We start from the raw sequence: 15608 nt of genomic DNA on the forward strand, positions 1-15608 counted from the left end.
GCGATCCTGCCCTACGCCAGCATTCGCAGCGGTCCTCACGATCAGCGCCCATGGACCGGTCTTGACAGGTTTCCCGGTCTCTCTCTCCGGAAGCATTCGCTTTCATGCATCAGATCGCCAGTGGTCTGCCTAATCGGCGAACTAGAATGCTGCAAGCCCTGGTAAAAAAGTACCGCCGCTCCGCGTCATTTCAGATGCCCTTGTCTCACAAGCTCGACACCTTCGCCACCCGATCACGAATCGTTCAATTGCTGGCAACACAGGAAGGAAAGCTCTGTCGTCCCAACTGACAGCATTCAACGTGCAGCTCGTTGCTTTACCCCAGAGTTTCCCCGGAGTTTACAACTTGGCGCATGTCCTCTTTCGCGCTATTTGGTAATGGTTCCGCTGAAGACGGTCGGAACTGAGAGTGGCTGGCAAGACCCTGGTTGTTATGGGCAGGTCCCCGTACGAAGTAGCCTAGAGTGCGCTAGTGCGTGGGGCACATTTTGAGGCAGTTGTGATTTCGGAAACCTGCGCTCTTTCGGGGGCTCCGTTGCTTAGCCTCCATCGGCAATGGATGCGGCTCAATTTACATGTGGCTGAAGCGTGGAGCGTGGGCTCCAGCTTTTTCCAAGCACGCTCCTCACTCGTATCTTCGGCCTGCTTCAAATAGATCTCCCAGGCTCCGACCCCGTGCATTCATCTTGCGGCTTCAAAGTCAAACTCTGATATGATGCACAACAACTTTGAGATGAATCCTGAAGATCTCAGATACTTAGCGATGATTAATCCCCAATCCCCTAGATCTGCTCTTGAAGTGGCGGCCTCCCTGCATGGTTGACTGTGAATCCGGGGCTTTAGTGGGTGATCCACAGTGACATACCCAGATCCAATTAGCGTACGCTCAGATGAACGACCATTACACTAAGGTAGCGTGGCTCCGACCTTATCACCAGGCCCCGACGTACTCCCAGGGCAATCACGGTTAGCGGATGTTGGCTTCGGAGGCGTTCATAAACTGTCCGCATGTCGTCCATCTGCGATGATCTAGCAGCTTTCCAGTTGTCCTCACAAGTCATAAGTTTCAGATTTATGCGCACATAGTGCCTCAGGCGTTCATTCTCCCTCTATTTCGCAATGGCTGAGTTCAGGGATTCTCACTACCCAGACACTGAAAAGAATAATTATGACGACAATGGCATCCACCCAACAACTTCCGTTCAACATGGCACCGCGCGACGCGTTTCCATCACGGACGCCGTCTTTGGAGAGATTAATGAAGATGGCCCGAACTACCGTGCCGTAGGTTGCCTCTACTGGTCGATTCTGAACAGATTGTTAACACTAGCAGGTGGGTTGGAAAGGTACTGCCGTGCTCATGTTGAAGACACAGATTGGTCTTGGTGTCCTCTCCATTCCAGCAGTCTTCCACAGCCTCGGTATGATTCCTGGTGTGATCATTATCTTGGTCATTGCTGTCATGACAAGTTGGTCCAACTATATTGTTGGTGTCTTCAAGATGAACCACCCTGATGTGTATGGCATCGACGACGTTGGTCGCAAACTCTTCGGACGTCTCGGCTACGAGTTCTTTGGTATCACATTCGCCTTGTACTGGATCTTCGTGGCTGGCTCCGGTATGCTGGGTATTTCCACCGCACTGAATGCTCTCTCGTCTCATGGTGCCTGTACTGCTGTCTTTGTCGCTGTGGCTGCTATCGCTGGTTTTGGTTTGGGCAGCATCCAGACACTTGGAAAGATCTCCTGGCTCGCATGGGTCGGTGTCGTCAGCATTCTCAGCGCGAGTAAGTGCTCGACAAATCTCATAAGTGCTGAAAGTGTCATAGCTAACTTTGGATGCAGTCTTGACTTTGACCATAGCCGTCGGCATCCAGGACCGTCCGGCTGACGCACCCCAGACTGGTCCTTTTAAATCAGATTACGAGCTCTTCGGTTCCCCTACGGCCGCCGACGCTTTCGCCTCGATCTCCTCCATCGTTTTTGCATACGCAGGAACCCCAGCTTTCTTCAACATTGTGTCTGAAATGCGCGAGCCTCGTCACTACACCCGCGCTCTCATCGTCTGCCAGGGAACTATGACCGCAGTCTACATTGCCATTGGATGCGTGGTCTACTTTTTTTGTGGATCGTACGTCTCTTCTCCAGCTCTTGGCTCGGCCGGACACGTCATGAAGAAGGTCTGCTATGGCCTTGCCCTCCCCGGTCTACTGGTCAGTACCACGCTCTTCGTGCATTTTGCGGCCAAGTACTTCTTCATGCGTATCCTTCGAGGTTCTCAGCATCTTACACGCAATACTGCAACGCATTGGATCACATGGATTGGCTGCACAGCTGGAAACGCCATTATTGCGTACATCGTTGCCAGCGCCATCCCCGTTTTTGGCGGACTCGTGTCCCTTGTTGGTGCACTTCTCGGTACCCTCATGTCTATTCAGCCTATGGGTTGCATGTGGCTTTACGACCACTGGCGCGATTCAAGGAGTGGAAAGTGGTATTTCATGGTGGGTTGGTGTGGTTTTATGATTATCGGAGGTTGGTTCCTTACCATTGCGGGAACATACGGCAGTATCGTCGGTATCATCGACAGCTACAATGCGTCCGGTGGATCATCGGCTTGGAGTTGCGCCGATAATTCGAACTCCTCGTAAACTGGGACCAAAAATTCTCGTTCCGGATGGTACATCTCGGCAAGGCACTATGAAAAATGTGTCAATGAAACCAGAGTGCTCTCGGAGGACCTTTGTACGAAGTGTCACATGATCCGTATCGCGCGATAGAGAGATGGTAGAAGCCTTGAGCAAGCTTAACAGCAGAGAAAGAGGCATGATATCAGATTGCTGTAATTGGAAGTTAGGCGTGATGCCGCAATGATAGCGGCATAATCCTCCCAATAGATCTTTGCGCTTTTTCTAGCCAACGTATGAACAAGACCTATTCTAGTTGCAACTGAGTCTCTATCTTGAGCTTTATGTCTATCTTCGCAGCCTCTAGCGTGTGCTGGGACAAAGTTGCGTTGTGCATTGCAAGATTATTAACGAATTAGTTAAGACACCTCTGTTGCTTTTGGCAAGCGGTATTGACTAATTGCTGCTTACTGCTTGTGAGGCTGTGGATTTAGATCGTCCCGACAAGTGGATGCAAGGTTGCCGGGTGCCAGGCTCTTTGATTTAACTGGGGAGATAGTCAGTATCGATTGGCCCAAGCCTTATAACCGTGCAATTTTTACGTAGACTTTCGTTAGCACCACGTTGTAGCCAGCGGGTTCAGAGTCGTGGATAAAGGCACTCGGGGCTAGAAGATACCATTCCGGTAGTATTCTCTTATAAGATTGCAGATACATAACTTCACACCATGTCCTTCTCATGGTACTGCCACTGCGCTGCAGGGATCGGTTGCGTCTTTATCACGTCAATTCGCGAGTCAGACACTCTCGGAATGCAGCAGATTCGAGGGAGTGCTGTGATCTGCTCTTCGGATGTGCTTTTGTGCCTGTTGGATTTCGTTTGCACGGTCAACATCGCGACTTCATCGGGCGGACTGTTGCTCCTCTGCTCGTGGTAGGGAGGCCTGGTCACGGCAATGCCCGACACACTGTAGATGCTCACAGCTGATCCCAGCCGTTCATGGCCAGTTCGAGACTCAGAGAAGCGAGTGGACTGCGTGGAGCTGCGATTCCAGAAAGCGCTCATGAAGGTTCCTCGTACGCCAGAGCCTAATGTAAGTGGCTCAAGATCTTTGCCCATACTCTCGTTGGATACACCAGTGGTGTTTGCAGAGATATCGATCCATGAATTTGGCTTGCTCCACTTGCGCTGCTCGGGTGGTATCGCCTGCTGTGGTGTAGGGCTCCTCTTGTCGCTTCTGTTGCGAAAATGGTGGGCGATGTTTGAAAGACAGTCTTTGACGCGCTTCGGTAGCATCCTGAAAAAAAGCACTCTTATGGATGGCAGAGACACGCAAAGAAAGCCAGCTGCTAGTTCGAATTCGGTCCATACTGTGATCGGTACGTAGTCCCAAGACGGGTCAATGGACATCTTGAACGTATTGAGGGATGGCAGTCGCATGATAGCCGCGATACAGCCAAATGTACCAATGATAAACATGGTTCCGACTGCGATCTTGCGACGGCGCTTCATCTGTAGGTTGCGTATGAAGACCAAAGGCAGTATCAAGAGGATTATGTCCTGTACGATGGCGGATGCTGAGTTGGCATATGCCGCTGCCTGGATGTCGATACATTTCCCCTTGATGTCGCGATTCCAGAACGAGGGGACCGGGTTGCAAGCGAAGATGATGATAAAGAAGATCACGGAGCTGTTGACGACCAAGTACGCGAGGAACACGTATGCGGAGATCTGAAATCTGCGCGTTTTGAAGATCCCGAGATACAACAAGACTAATGAGATCTTGATCATACACAGTACAACGACATAGGTTGACCACGAAATGTACACTGCCTTCAGTCAGTACAACGACCAGATTGAGGTGAGGGAAGATCCTACAATTGCGCACGATTGGTAGCAATTTGCCGTCTTCCAAGTTCCACAAGTGCTCCCCAAAGCCTTTCAAGGCCATGTCGATAACACAACCGAGTGGTATGGCGGTCAAGAGCAGTGCCGCAACCACCACGGCATCGTCCCAAGCAAGCCTTTTAGACACAGCTTTGCCAGCAACCCTCAGCACAACAGACAGGAAAGCAATGGAGTAGACTATGCTCGTGTAAAAGATCACCCCCTGAGTCTTAGACTCGTCTGAGAGATTGCACAGGTCGCCTTGGACGCGTGAGGTGTCTTGGAGAGGCTTGTCAGCTCATGTTGCATGTCAGAGTCGTTTAAAAAATCGTACCCAATGAATCCTGCATCGTGCAGTTGGCTAATAGACATGCAGCAACGTTGTACTCGAGGGAGTCGCTCGCGCAGATGCAGTCACTATCGGTTCCTTCGCATCGACTTGAAGGGAGCACCAGGGAGAGACATCGAAGCTGTAGTCCATCAGCCAGGACTCATTTATATCGTCAAACTTCAACATACGCCACATGCGGGAATGTCGGCTATGGTAAGCTCCCTTGACTCAAGTTGATGTCCCTGGACCTGGAGATTGAGAAGTGCCAATAGGCATACGAGCGCGGCGACCAGCGAATATACGCCCATGTCGTCGAGATTTTACTTGCGAGAGAGCGAGACGTACTGCTTGAATGGTTTGCGGCGGTCATGGCCATTTTGATACGCAAGAATTGTGACGCCCGGGCTTCATAAACTTGAACGCCCTCTTAACCTTATCGAAAAACCTGTCGACCTGAGTTCGGCAGCACCGGATGTCAACTTCCAACGGTCTTGCCAGCATATCAAAGCCCATCATACCCTCGCCTGGGTGTGTCAGGGGCAGGTACAACTCGCGCCGTTGAGGTTAAAAGCCACAGGAGTCGAGCGTACGAACAACAGGTGGACCCTTTGCCGCTTGGATGAACTTAATTCTTCGTTGGGCGGGTTTGGCAACTAGCAAGCATGGCAGAGCTTTTGTGATGGCGACTGAAGATCTCCCATATTGTCCATCTTTGGTTCCAGGGATCAGGAGGTCGAGAGAGCGAACGACTGCAACGAGCTCAACACTTGCCACACCAGTCTTGCGACTCTGAGTCTTGAACAATCAGCTATAATTATTATTGACTTGACTCGCTTGGTTTCGCTTCTCGAACTTTAATAGGCAAATCTCGGGTGATGGTCTGCAGCTAGCATATGCTGATTGGAGACCGCTCTGCAGTGAAGATCTTCAGAACCGTGAAGGCTGAGCGGGTGAGACGAAAATATCTCCCGTAATGTGTTGCAGATCAGGCATGCCCGATAAGATATGAAGGGACATGGATGGAGCTCGAAACACTGACAGAGGCGGGTGGAGTGCCGGAAAACAAGTGTCGCTGATGTCGGCAGGTTGCATAAGAGCCGACTTCAGATTTGTCATAGTGGAGGTTTCCAACGACAGGAGTGATGTGGTCTGTGAAGCGTATTTCGAAGCCTGTGAAGCGTATTTCGAAGCCTGTGAAGCGTATTTCGAAGCCTGCCAGCCAAAGGAATGCAGAGCTGTGCGATCAATATGGCGAAGAGAACAAGGACATCGTTCAATCTGCATGCTGCAGGTTCGAGATCGAGTGCGAGTGTGAGTAAGCGTGAACAAGCAGGAGGGAATCTGGCGCGGGGCGAGGCCCGCCACCGCGACGTGGTGAGCTAGTGTTTCAGCCCAGTGAACGCTCGTTCGAGCGAACTCTCAGTCAAGCAAATTCTCGTTCAAGCGAACTCTCAGTCAAGCAAACTCTCGTTCAAGCGAACTCTCATTCAAGCAAAGTCTTGTTCAACCGAACTCTGTTTCCTCGATATCAGTGCAAACCTCACGGTCATATTCCGACACGGCCGGCAAATGCTGTTCTTGTGCACGATGAAGATCAATTCCGCGTAATCTACCTACCTGGGTGTCATCAACTGGTCCTCTTTCAAAAGAGTATTATCGAGCAGGAAATATTAGACATCATACAGCGACTTCCTGTAGCTCATGTCCGGCCGCCTGGGCTACACTCCATCGGCCTTCGTTCCTCGTAGACAAGAGCAGCTGCAGCAAGCATCGTCCTTGCCATCATTCTCTGCCCTGCAGGTACCGCAGTGCCATTTCGGTTTGGGCCTTCCGGCTCCATCTCCGCCTTTGCTATTCACTGATTTGGACATGGTGTGGATGCCCATTGTGGCCTCACTCGTCGTACCAGCCCATGAGTTTGTCGATTTGTTGTTGCTGTGTTGTTACTAATGTGTTCTGGTGTGTGTGGTGGACTGCAAGATACTGTGTACATATGCTTGCAGGCATTCAAGTGTTCATCTTCAAGGCTGTGCATGCAAAGGAGAAGGGCGTCTCCGTCAAGTTGGACTTTCGAAGCTCTGTGATGGACATCCACAACTCTGCGCTGGAGTGCTCGAAGTCCTTAGCAGAGATGGAGGAACTGTCGCTGTGCACAGCGTGGGTGCTGACCCAGACTAGTATGTCGACACGGCGGTTTGACACAGTGTACCTGCTTGTTTCGCCCAACGAGACCTTGGTGTACACCTTCCAAGTTGTCTGACAGTCAGCTGAAACGGTCGCTGCGACCAGACCGGCAGTACTGATCTGCGCAACAGAGACTCCATGTCTGATCAGTTAGCTATTGGCGTAATGGAAGTCGGCACGACGCTTGGCGTCGTCTTCATCGTGTATGGTGTGAATTAATTGGGGTTGATCGATTAGATATGAAGCGCCCTCGTGTACCTGCAAACCAACACTACCCAACAACAAGACCATGGATGGGTTGAGATGACGTGTCGTATGGGGCAGCCGATGTGTGTTTATGGTTAATTGCGGTCAGATTCTCGAGGAAGCTGCCCAAATAGGCGCGCTAGTTTCTGAGCTGTGATTGGCGCGCTGGTGTCTGAGCTGTGATTGGCGCGCTAGTGTCTGAGCTGTGATTGGCGCGCGACAGCTGTCACTGCGACACCTAGTACCCCCAGACTCGACACATGCTCAGCGCCCACGCTCCTTCCGCTGCCTCGGTGCCGCCATGACGTCCATGGAGACTGAACTCCTCAACAAGTACAACCTCACGACGCTGCACCCCACAGCATGGCCGGCGGAGAAGGATGCGGCGGACGAGGGCGAGCTCTCGGAGGATGAGCGCGCCGCCACAGCGCAGGCGGTGCGGCGGTCGCGGTCGCGGTACTCTGTGCTGGAGGACCGGTCGCGATTCTCGCGGCAGGTTCCGGGCGCCGAGCGGTCGAAAGACGGCGTGGAGACGCTGGTGCAGAAGGACGAGCAGGACCCGCTGGGCATGTACCCGAGCGTCGTGCAGGTGTTGCGGGCACGCAACCTGGCCGTCGAGGACGACATCAAACTGCGTGCGCATGCCCCGAGCCACCACCACGCACCGCCGACAGCTGCTGACACGGCAATCCAGGGAATCGCTTCCTCCTCAGCTCGACCACCTTCTCGCCGTCCCTCTTCCTCTCCCAGGTCCACAGCGATGCCTCGACCGACACGCTCCTCCAGGGCCTCGACTTCCTCTCGCGGTCCATCGAGCAGAAGTCGGCCTCGCTCAAGGTCCTAGTCGAGACCAACTTTGAGCGCTTCGTCGGCGCCAAGGCCACCATCGACCGCGTCTACAACGAGATGCGCGCCCAGGGCAAGGACTCTGAGCCGCCCAAGCCGACACACGCACGCGGGGCCAGCCGCACGAGCTTCTCCGGCCGAAAGGCCAGTGTGTCGCTGCACCCTGTGCCCGTGGAGAAGAGGAAGAACGCGCTGGTCAAGGAGAGCGAGTACGGCGTGCACGGCATCAAGGTGCCCCTCACCGAAGTGGCCGTCAAGGCCGAGGAAGTCTGGGGCCCTGCCCTGGGTGGCCGCGACAAGGAGGAGACGCTGAAGGCCATTCTCGATTCGCTCGAGACCAACCGCGGGCTGTTCGAGGTGGCGTCGACCATCCAGGACGCCATTCGCAGGAAGGATCACGAGACAATCGTCGAGGAGTACAAGCGCGGCCGGAAGTACACTGAAGATGCGAGGTACATTGTGGAGCAGGCCAACTACTCGAAGCTGCCCCTCACCGATGCCCAGATACACCAGATCATCGTCACGGCCAGAATGTGGGCAGACGTCGAGCGCCAGATCGAGCAGTTCAAGAGAGACGCATGGAAGAGACTGGCGGCGTCGCATTTCACGAAGCATCAGACCGCCACAGACGACGCAAAGTCAGACGAGTACATGAGTCTGATCTCAATCATGCTCGAGCTGGGAGTCGAGGACAACCCTATATGGATCTGGCTGCTTTCCCGCTACGAGCACCTCAAGTCTCGCCTCAGCACTCTCTGCGAGCGTTCTCGTGTTGAGATTGAGATCCTGCGTCGGCATCTGGCTAATGCCGAGAAGCCAACCTTGCGATCAGTGCAGAAACACTTGCGCGCAGTACCCATCAGCACCAACGCGACAGCCGAGCCCTCCAGGCTGGATGCGCCCAAGGTGATCGAGTTCTGGGAGCATGTGCATGCTGCCATGACAACTCTGCTCTCTACCAAGGGCGGTCTGCTCGGTGAGCTGATCGAGTACTGGGATATTGCGCAGTCGTTCATGAGCGGTCGAGCTCAGCGCAGCATGCCGACTGGTTATCAAAACCAGTCTTCGGTCCACCACAAACTTACAGATCAAAACAAGATTGAGCTTGAGCAAGGCACGGCTGAGCTGATCAACATGATCCGCGAGCATCTCTACTCCTTCTTCTCCGATCCACCGATCGAGGACGTTTCTGCCCTCTTCTCGCCACTGCCCACCACGCCGACGCCGACTACTCCGCGAACACCCCTTACAGCTGCTCTCAGTCCCACAGCAGGGTCGCGGTTCAGATTTGACCCCAACAATGTACCGCCGCCATCACCGAGCCGTGGCGAGGCATGGGAGAAGTACGCTTTCTGGCCGCCTCATTCAAACGCCCTCTCCGGCTCGCACTACCTGTCCAAGTCGCTCATCTTGATCGGCACAGCTGCAAATGAGCTTGCGTCTCTGCGTCTGCCGGCAACAGGATCCAGCTCGCGCCTTGACGAAGCATTACGTCTGCTGGTTGGCGGAGTTCGCGAGCGCTGCGTATCAGCCATCTGCGCTGCCTGGAACGCCGATGCCGAGAAGCTGAAGGTGCTAGAGGACTGGACGCGCAACGCCGACCGCAAAGACACGACGAACCTGCCCCAACGCTTCCTAGCAGTGCAGTCCTTCCTGCTCACCCACCTGCAGAAGATCATGTACGTTGAAGCATCAAGCAAGACATCCGTCGACGTGGTCGTACCCCCAAGCAGCAAGCTGCTGCAGATGCTCAGAAGCCAGTTCGTAACCAGCTTATACCGTACGTTGAGCGGGATGGTAGAGTGCGCAGAATTGGGCCGCACGGCTCTCGGCTCCGACTTCCAAACCAAAGGCGACGATCTGACTATCGACGGCGAAGAAGAAACGGACGACTCGTGGGGCAAAGTCGACGCCAACAACAAGGTAACTATGACCACCACGTCTAAGCTCAATTTGACATGGCACTAACGTCCACAGCCTACGCGCCTCCTCCTCACGCTCTCCAACATGTCACACTTCCAATCCATCATAACGCCACACCTCCTCTCGCTGTTCGAGACGCTCTTCAGCGTCCAGCTCACCGACGAAACCGCGCGAATCCGGGACGTCCTGTCGCAACTCGACACGCAGCTGTTCAAGTCGTACACCAAGCCGCACGCGCTGCAGATCCAGACGTGGATCGAGTCCGGCATCTTCTCGCCGTCGTGGGCGGCGGCGGCAGCAGAACGCGGCGGGCGCGTCAGCACGCTCGATCCCTCGCCGTACGTGTCGACGGTGCTTCTGCACCTCGTGACGGTGCACAGCGTGACGTCGACGACATCGCCGGGATCGGCGCTGACGCCGCGCATCCTCAAGGCCCTCTTCGAATCGACGACGGCGTCGCTGATCGGGACCTTCTCCTCGCCGCGGCTGCCGAGCATCTCCCTGCCACAGCTGATGCAGGCGACGCTCGACGTGGAGTTTATTTCGCAAACGCTGGCGACCTACACGACGGACGTGGCGAGCCAGACGCAGACGGACATCTACCAGGTGCTGGACCAGAAGACGGACAACGGGGCGCGGGTGGCGTTGCAGGACGAGCTGGGCGGGCTGCGGGTCGGGCTGAAGCGGTTGAGGGAGGGGACGCGGGGGCAGTTCAGCTGTTTCCGCCGCGTCAAACGGGGGACGGTGGCGAGCCCGAATCTCGGGGAGGAGGAGAGGGGGAGGCGGTAAAGGACGAGCACATCGTGCCATGGTCAGACATGACACCACTTGATTATATCGCATTGTACATTTCGTGCCATGGTGAGACATGACACCACTTGATTATATCGCGTTGTAGACATCATGCCATGATCAGACATGACACCACTTGATTATATCGCGTTGTAGACATCGTGCCATGATCAGACATGACACCAATTGATTGTTTTGCACTGTACATGCTGTGCCATGATTAGACATGACATTACATGATTATATCGCGTTGTAGACGTCATGTCGTGATCAGACATGACACCACTTGATTATATCGCGTTGTAGACATCGTGCCATGATCAGACATGACACCAATTGATTATTTTGCACTGTACATACCGTGCCATCAGACACAAGACCACTTGATTATTTTGCATTATACATAACTATCGTGCCATCGTCAGACATAAGATCACTTGTATGCGTGGGTATCAATAAACAGGTATAAAGTAACAGCACTAGTGGGCGGCAGAGGCGCTCCTCGAAGCGTTCCTCATTTTGGGCGAAAGAAGGCTGGGCACGAGTGCAATCTTGTACGTAGGGATGCGGCGCTGGCTAGAGTTTGCGCTGCCGTTGGCCTTTGCCGGTGCAGATGAGGGTGTTTCATTCGCGTTTGCTTCAGGCTCTTTGGGTGTCTTTGGGTTGCTCGAGTCTGCGTGTGTAGAGGAGGCAGACCCTGGCGTGAGTGCTGCGATGTTGTTCTGCAATGTTCTTGAGACTGTGTCTCTTGTTATTTCTCGTGTCTTCGCCATGTCGATGATCGAGTCACATCTGCGCTGCTGAGGTGGGGTCGGTGTGTCTGGCGTGGTGGGGGAGGCGGGCTTCGACGCCGTCGGCGTGGTGTCGTCGTCCCCGTCCGTCCCGTTCGTCCACGACCCGTGCTTCATGAGCAAGGGCGACGGTGAGCCGGTGGTTTCCGAGGCATTGGCGATCAGGTCGTCTGATGAGCCCGCCGTCTGCGAGAAGTCGGTGGGCGGCGTCAGCGTGGCAAAGGGTGTAATGCCCAGGCCTTGGATCTTGGCAGCCGCGACCGTGTCCTGTCTCTCGATGTTGTCTGGCTCAGTCGCGGTTGGCGATGGAATGTCAAAGTCATCGTGTGACTGTGTCGTCTTTCCGTTTTGTTGCGCGCCGTTGACCGCCAAGCCTGCTGCTTGAGGTGCTGACCCAGGGCTCTTCCACTCTGGGTGCGGCAGCCTGCCAATCATGTTCAGCCGCCCTGTGCCTGCGCGCGCCCACTCCCATATCCCTCGCCGCGGCGGTGACTGATGCGCCGATCCAGTTGTCTCCGCCCTGCCCTCGCGCCGGGGCTCATGCGGCGGAGGGTGAGACCCGCCTTCTGAGCTTCGGCGGGGCTCGTCGAGGGCTGGAGGTGGCTTTGGCGCCTCCGGTGTGATGGCCCTCTTGAGCCTGTCCCAGTCCTTGGTGGCCTCCGGGCTGGGAGGACGACTCGCGACGGCCGTGTCCGCCGAGGTCCCCGCGGTCGACGTCGCCGGGCTTGTGAGGCGACGGAGTAGAGGAGCGGCGCCGGAGCTTCCGGGGCGAGGCGGGTGGGCTGACTGCGGGCGAGGCGGGTGGAGAGGGGGGCTCGGCGGGCCGCAGCTTGTGGAGGGTGCTGCTGACCTGGCGCAGGAGCGGTCGGCGCGGGCTTTGGCCTTGGGCGCTGATTAGTGTTAGGTACTACGAGCCGCGGGACGGGAGTCGGAGGGGGCTAGTCACCGTGCTTGGCCGTGGCCTTAGCCCTGGCCCTGGCCTTGATGTTGGTAGTGACGTTGCAGTGCGGCCTGTCGTCGTGGTCGTGGTACTCGCACTCGCTGCCCCTCTCGGTCGGGTCGGCGAGCAGCATGCCGCCGGTGCCCTGGCGGATGGCGTGGACCAGCTCGACGGCGAAGTCGGGGCTGCCGGCGAAGCAGCGGCGGTACGCGTCCGCGGGGTGGTCGCTGTCGGGGTCCATAATCTGGCGGGCGGCGATCTGGACCAGCAGGCGGCGAAAGGGCGAGCCGGGCGGGCTCTTGCGGTACAGGTCGTCAAGCTCGTCGGCGTCAGGGACCAGCCGCGACTCGTTGAGTCCCCGGCGGAACTGGTCCATGGCCACATTCTTCAGCGGTGCCATGTCGAGGCGCTCGCACAGCAGGTAGAGGCCGTGGCAGCGGACCGCGTACTCGTACTGCTGCGTCGCGTCGGGGAGATCGGCCACGTCGTCGAGCGTGCCCTGATACAGCCACTTGACGAGCAGCTCGAAGCCGGCGGGATCGTGTTCGGGCAGCTCCAGCGCGTCCTTGCGGTCGGCCGGCCCGCTGCCCTCGAGCTCGGCCTCGAGCTGCTCCGAGTGGTGGCAGAGCAGAGTGCGGTGCAGCGTCCAGCGGCGGCGCGCCTCGCCCACGTAGATGTCGACCATGGGCCCGGAGAGCAGTCTGTCGCGGTGCAGTTTAGCCTTTGCGCGCACATGCAGCCGGTGCGAGTAGAGCCGATGCGACAGCGCCGGCCGCACCGTGAGACAGCGCGCGCGAGGCGCTTCGTGGGCGTCCACGTCAGATAACGCCTCGCCCGGCGCGCCGCCGTCGCCGTCGCCGTCACCGTCAAGGAAAGGGTCGTCTACATACTCAGCAAAGGTTTGCGCGGGCACGTGGCCAATGTTGCCGTTCGCCATTCGCAGCCGCGGGGTGCTGTATGCAAAATCACGATAGTAGACAAGCCGCTCGTGCCATCCCATGCGGCGCGGTGATGGCGGTGATGGCGGTGATGGCGGTCATGTGCAGAGACACATTCTACGGCAGCTGTCGACGCCTGACATGCAGCACGAGAACGGCCCCGGTAGGTGACCGCCTTGGAACGGCTGGGGGAGTGACGTCGTGGCTGGCAGCCAATCAGCTTCTGCTGCACGACCAGCTTCGCGGCTCACCACCACCACCACCATCACCACCACCACCATCACCACCACCACCATCACCACCACCACCATCAACACCACCACCATCAACACCACCACCATCGAGTGCCTGCCACTGCGAACAGTCGTCTCAGCACAGTCCCCAAGCAACAGACGATGCAGCTAGCTCATCCAAGTGTGTAGTATTTTAGCGCATAGCTGATGCTAGCTAGCTGGTTGCTGTGCGTCTCCAGCTGTCATGTAGTCTTAGATATCGTCCATAGCGGTAATGGCAATCCAGGATCCATCAGAGGTCGGCACTCGGAGTCACGATACCTGCCACGCGCGGCTAGGCTTGCCACCGTTTGACCGTGTGATACTCACGCAGCGCGTACCTAACGTACTCCACAAGCATGCCGGTCACCCAAGTGTACCGGTCACTTTTGCCAAGACCACACCAAACTTCACTCTACTAACAATGCCTCAACGCAGCAACATAAAAAAGCTCTCTAATGAAGCAGACATACAGCTTGCTCTCCAGGCTATCCAACAAGACGCGACGCTCTCTCAGCGACGCGCTGCAGCAATCTACAACGTCTCTCAAAGCACGCTTAGTGACCGACTTGCTGGAGCCACCCCACGCTGCGACTACACACCTAATACTATGAATCTTACAAAGAACGAAGAGGAGGTAATTGTCCAGCACGTGTTGAGGCTAGACGAGCGAGGATACTCGCCCCGGCTTGCTGATGTAGAGGATATGGCCAATTCTCTGCTTGCTGAGCGCCACCAGCCCTACGTTGGCAAGAACTGGGCTGCCAACTTTGTTAAACGTCAGCCAGAGCTCAAAGTCAAATTCAATCGCAAGTACGACTATAAGAGAGCTCTGTGTGAGGATCCTAAGGTGATTGGGGACTGGTTCCGACTAGTAGAGAATACCAAAGCCAAGTATGGTATACAAGATGAAGACACCCACAACTTTGACGAATCTGGCTTTATGATGGGCGTTATATCAACAAGAGCTGTTGTTACAGGCTCTGAGCGTCGAGGGAGACCAAAGACAGTGCAGCAGGGCGACCGAGAGTGGACCAGCATCATCCAAGGCATCTGCGCGAAGGGCTGGTCTATCCCACCCTTCATCATCTTCTCTGGCAAGCACCACCTCTCTGCCTGGTACAAGGAGCCTAGTATACCTGACAACTGGGTTCTCAATGTCTCTGACAACGGCTGGACCAACAACGAGCTTGGAGTCAAGTGGTTGAAGCACTTTGATGAGCACACAAAGGCGCGCACTGTTGGCAGCTATCGGCTGCTCATTCTGGACGGCCACGAGAGCCACAACTCAGTCGAATTCCACCAGTACTGCGAGGAACACAAGATTATTACCCTGTGTATGCCTCCACACTCGTCGCACCTACTACAGCCACTTGACGTAGGCTGTTTTTCTCCGTTGAAGAAGGCCTATGGCCGCCAAGCTGAGCGGCTAATGCGCAGCAAGATTACGCGTATCACTAAACTTGAGTTCTTGCCGTGCTTCAAAGCAGCTTTTGACGCCTCAATCACAGAGAGTAACATCCAGGGAGGATTCAGAGGTGCTGGCCTAGTCCCACTTGACCCAGAGGCTGTGCTATCGAAGCTTGAAGTACGGCTGCGCACGCCAACGCCACCTACTGTGGACAACAGTACGTGGGAGTCTAAAACACCAAGCAACACCCTGGAATTTGGGTCTCAATCGAAGCTGATTCGAGAGAGGATTCAGAGACACGCTGATAGCTCGCCAACGTCTATGGTTGACGCTCTTAATCAGCTCACTAAAGGCGCAGAGCTGATGGCGCATTCACTGGTTTTAGTGCGCAACCAGGTTGCTGACCTACAGGCAGCCAAC

At 55.7% G+C, this 15608-nt stretch overlaps 4 protein-coding genes across 4 annotated transcripts; 2 read left to right on the plus strand and 2 right to left on the minus strand.

The window, feature by feature from the left end:
* Positions 1-1017: 1017 nt before the first annotated feature.
* Positions 1018-2934, plus strand: M421DRAFT_424374 (uncharacterized protein). Its single transcript, XM_033593734.1, has 3 exons — positions 1018-1284; positions 1334-1787; positions 1846-2934. Exons 1-3 carry the CDS (start codon positions 1120-1122, stop codon positions 2649-2651), a joined length of 1425 nt encoding a protein of 474 aa, XP_033445213.1. The 5' UTR covers positions 1018-1119; the 3' UTR covers positions 2652-2934.
* Positions 2935-3347: 413 nt separating this feature from the next.
* On the minus strand, positions 3348-5153 carry M421DRAFT_71288 (uncharacterized protein; the record flags this gene model as incomplete). The annotated part of the gene is made up of 4 exons (XM_033596776.1): positions 3348-4456; positions 4506-4793; positions 4849-4984; positions 5034-5153. 4 exons carry the CDS (start codon positions 5151-5153, stop codon positions 3348-3350), a joined length of 1653 nt encoding a protein of 550 aa, XP_033445214.1.
* A 2423-nt stretch (positions 5154-7576) lies between these two features.
* On the plus strand, positions 7577-10833 carry M421DRAFT_71273 (uncharacterized protein; the record flags this gene model as incomplete). The annotated part of the gene is made up of 3 exons (XM_033596773.1): positions 7577-7910; positions 7970-10044; positions 10099-10833. 3 exons carry the CDS (start codon positions 7577-7579, stop codon positions 10831-10833), a joined length of 3144 nt encoding a protein of 1047 aa, XP_033445215.1.
* A 482-nt stretch (positions 10834-11315) lies between these two features.
* On the minus strand, positions 11316-13567 carry M421DRAFT_71450 (uncharacterized protein; the record flags this gene model as incomplete). The annotated part of the gene is made up of 3 exons (XM_033596790.1): positions 11316-12164; positions 12187-12509; positions 12574-13567. 3 exons carry the CDS (start codon positions 13565-13567, stop codon positions 11316-11318), a joined length of 2166 nt encoding a protein of 721 aa, XP_033445216.1.
* Positions 13568-15608: the final 2041 nt, after the last annotated feature.

Source organism: Didymella exigua (genome assembly GCF_010094145.1).
Source record: "Didymella exigua CBS 183.55 unplaced genomic scaffold M421scaffold_34, whole genome shotgun sequence".
NCBI classification, from domain to species: domain Eukaryota; kingdom Fungi; phylum Ascomycota; class Dothideomycetes; order Pleosporales; family Didymellaceae; genus Didymella; species Didymella exigua.

Excerpts from the sequence above, each read along its gene's own strand:
- M421DRAFT_424374 (XM_033593734.1), top strand. The coding sequence starts at position 1,120 with ATGGCTGAGTTCAGGGATTCTCACTACCCAGACACTGAAAAGAATAAT. Across the intron at positions 1,285-1,333 it reads ATGGCCCGAACTACCGTGCC|GTGGGTTGGAAAGGTACTGC; the intron begins GTAGGTTGCCTC and ends TAACACTAGCAG. Across the intron at positions 1,788-1,845 it reads CGTCAGCATTCTCAGCGCGA|TCTTGACTTTGACCATAGCC; the intron begins GTAAGTGCTCGA and ends CTTTGGATGCAG.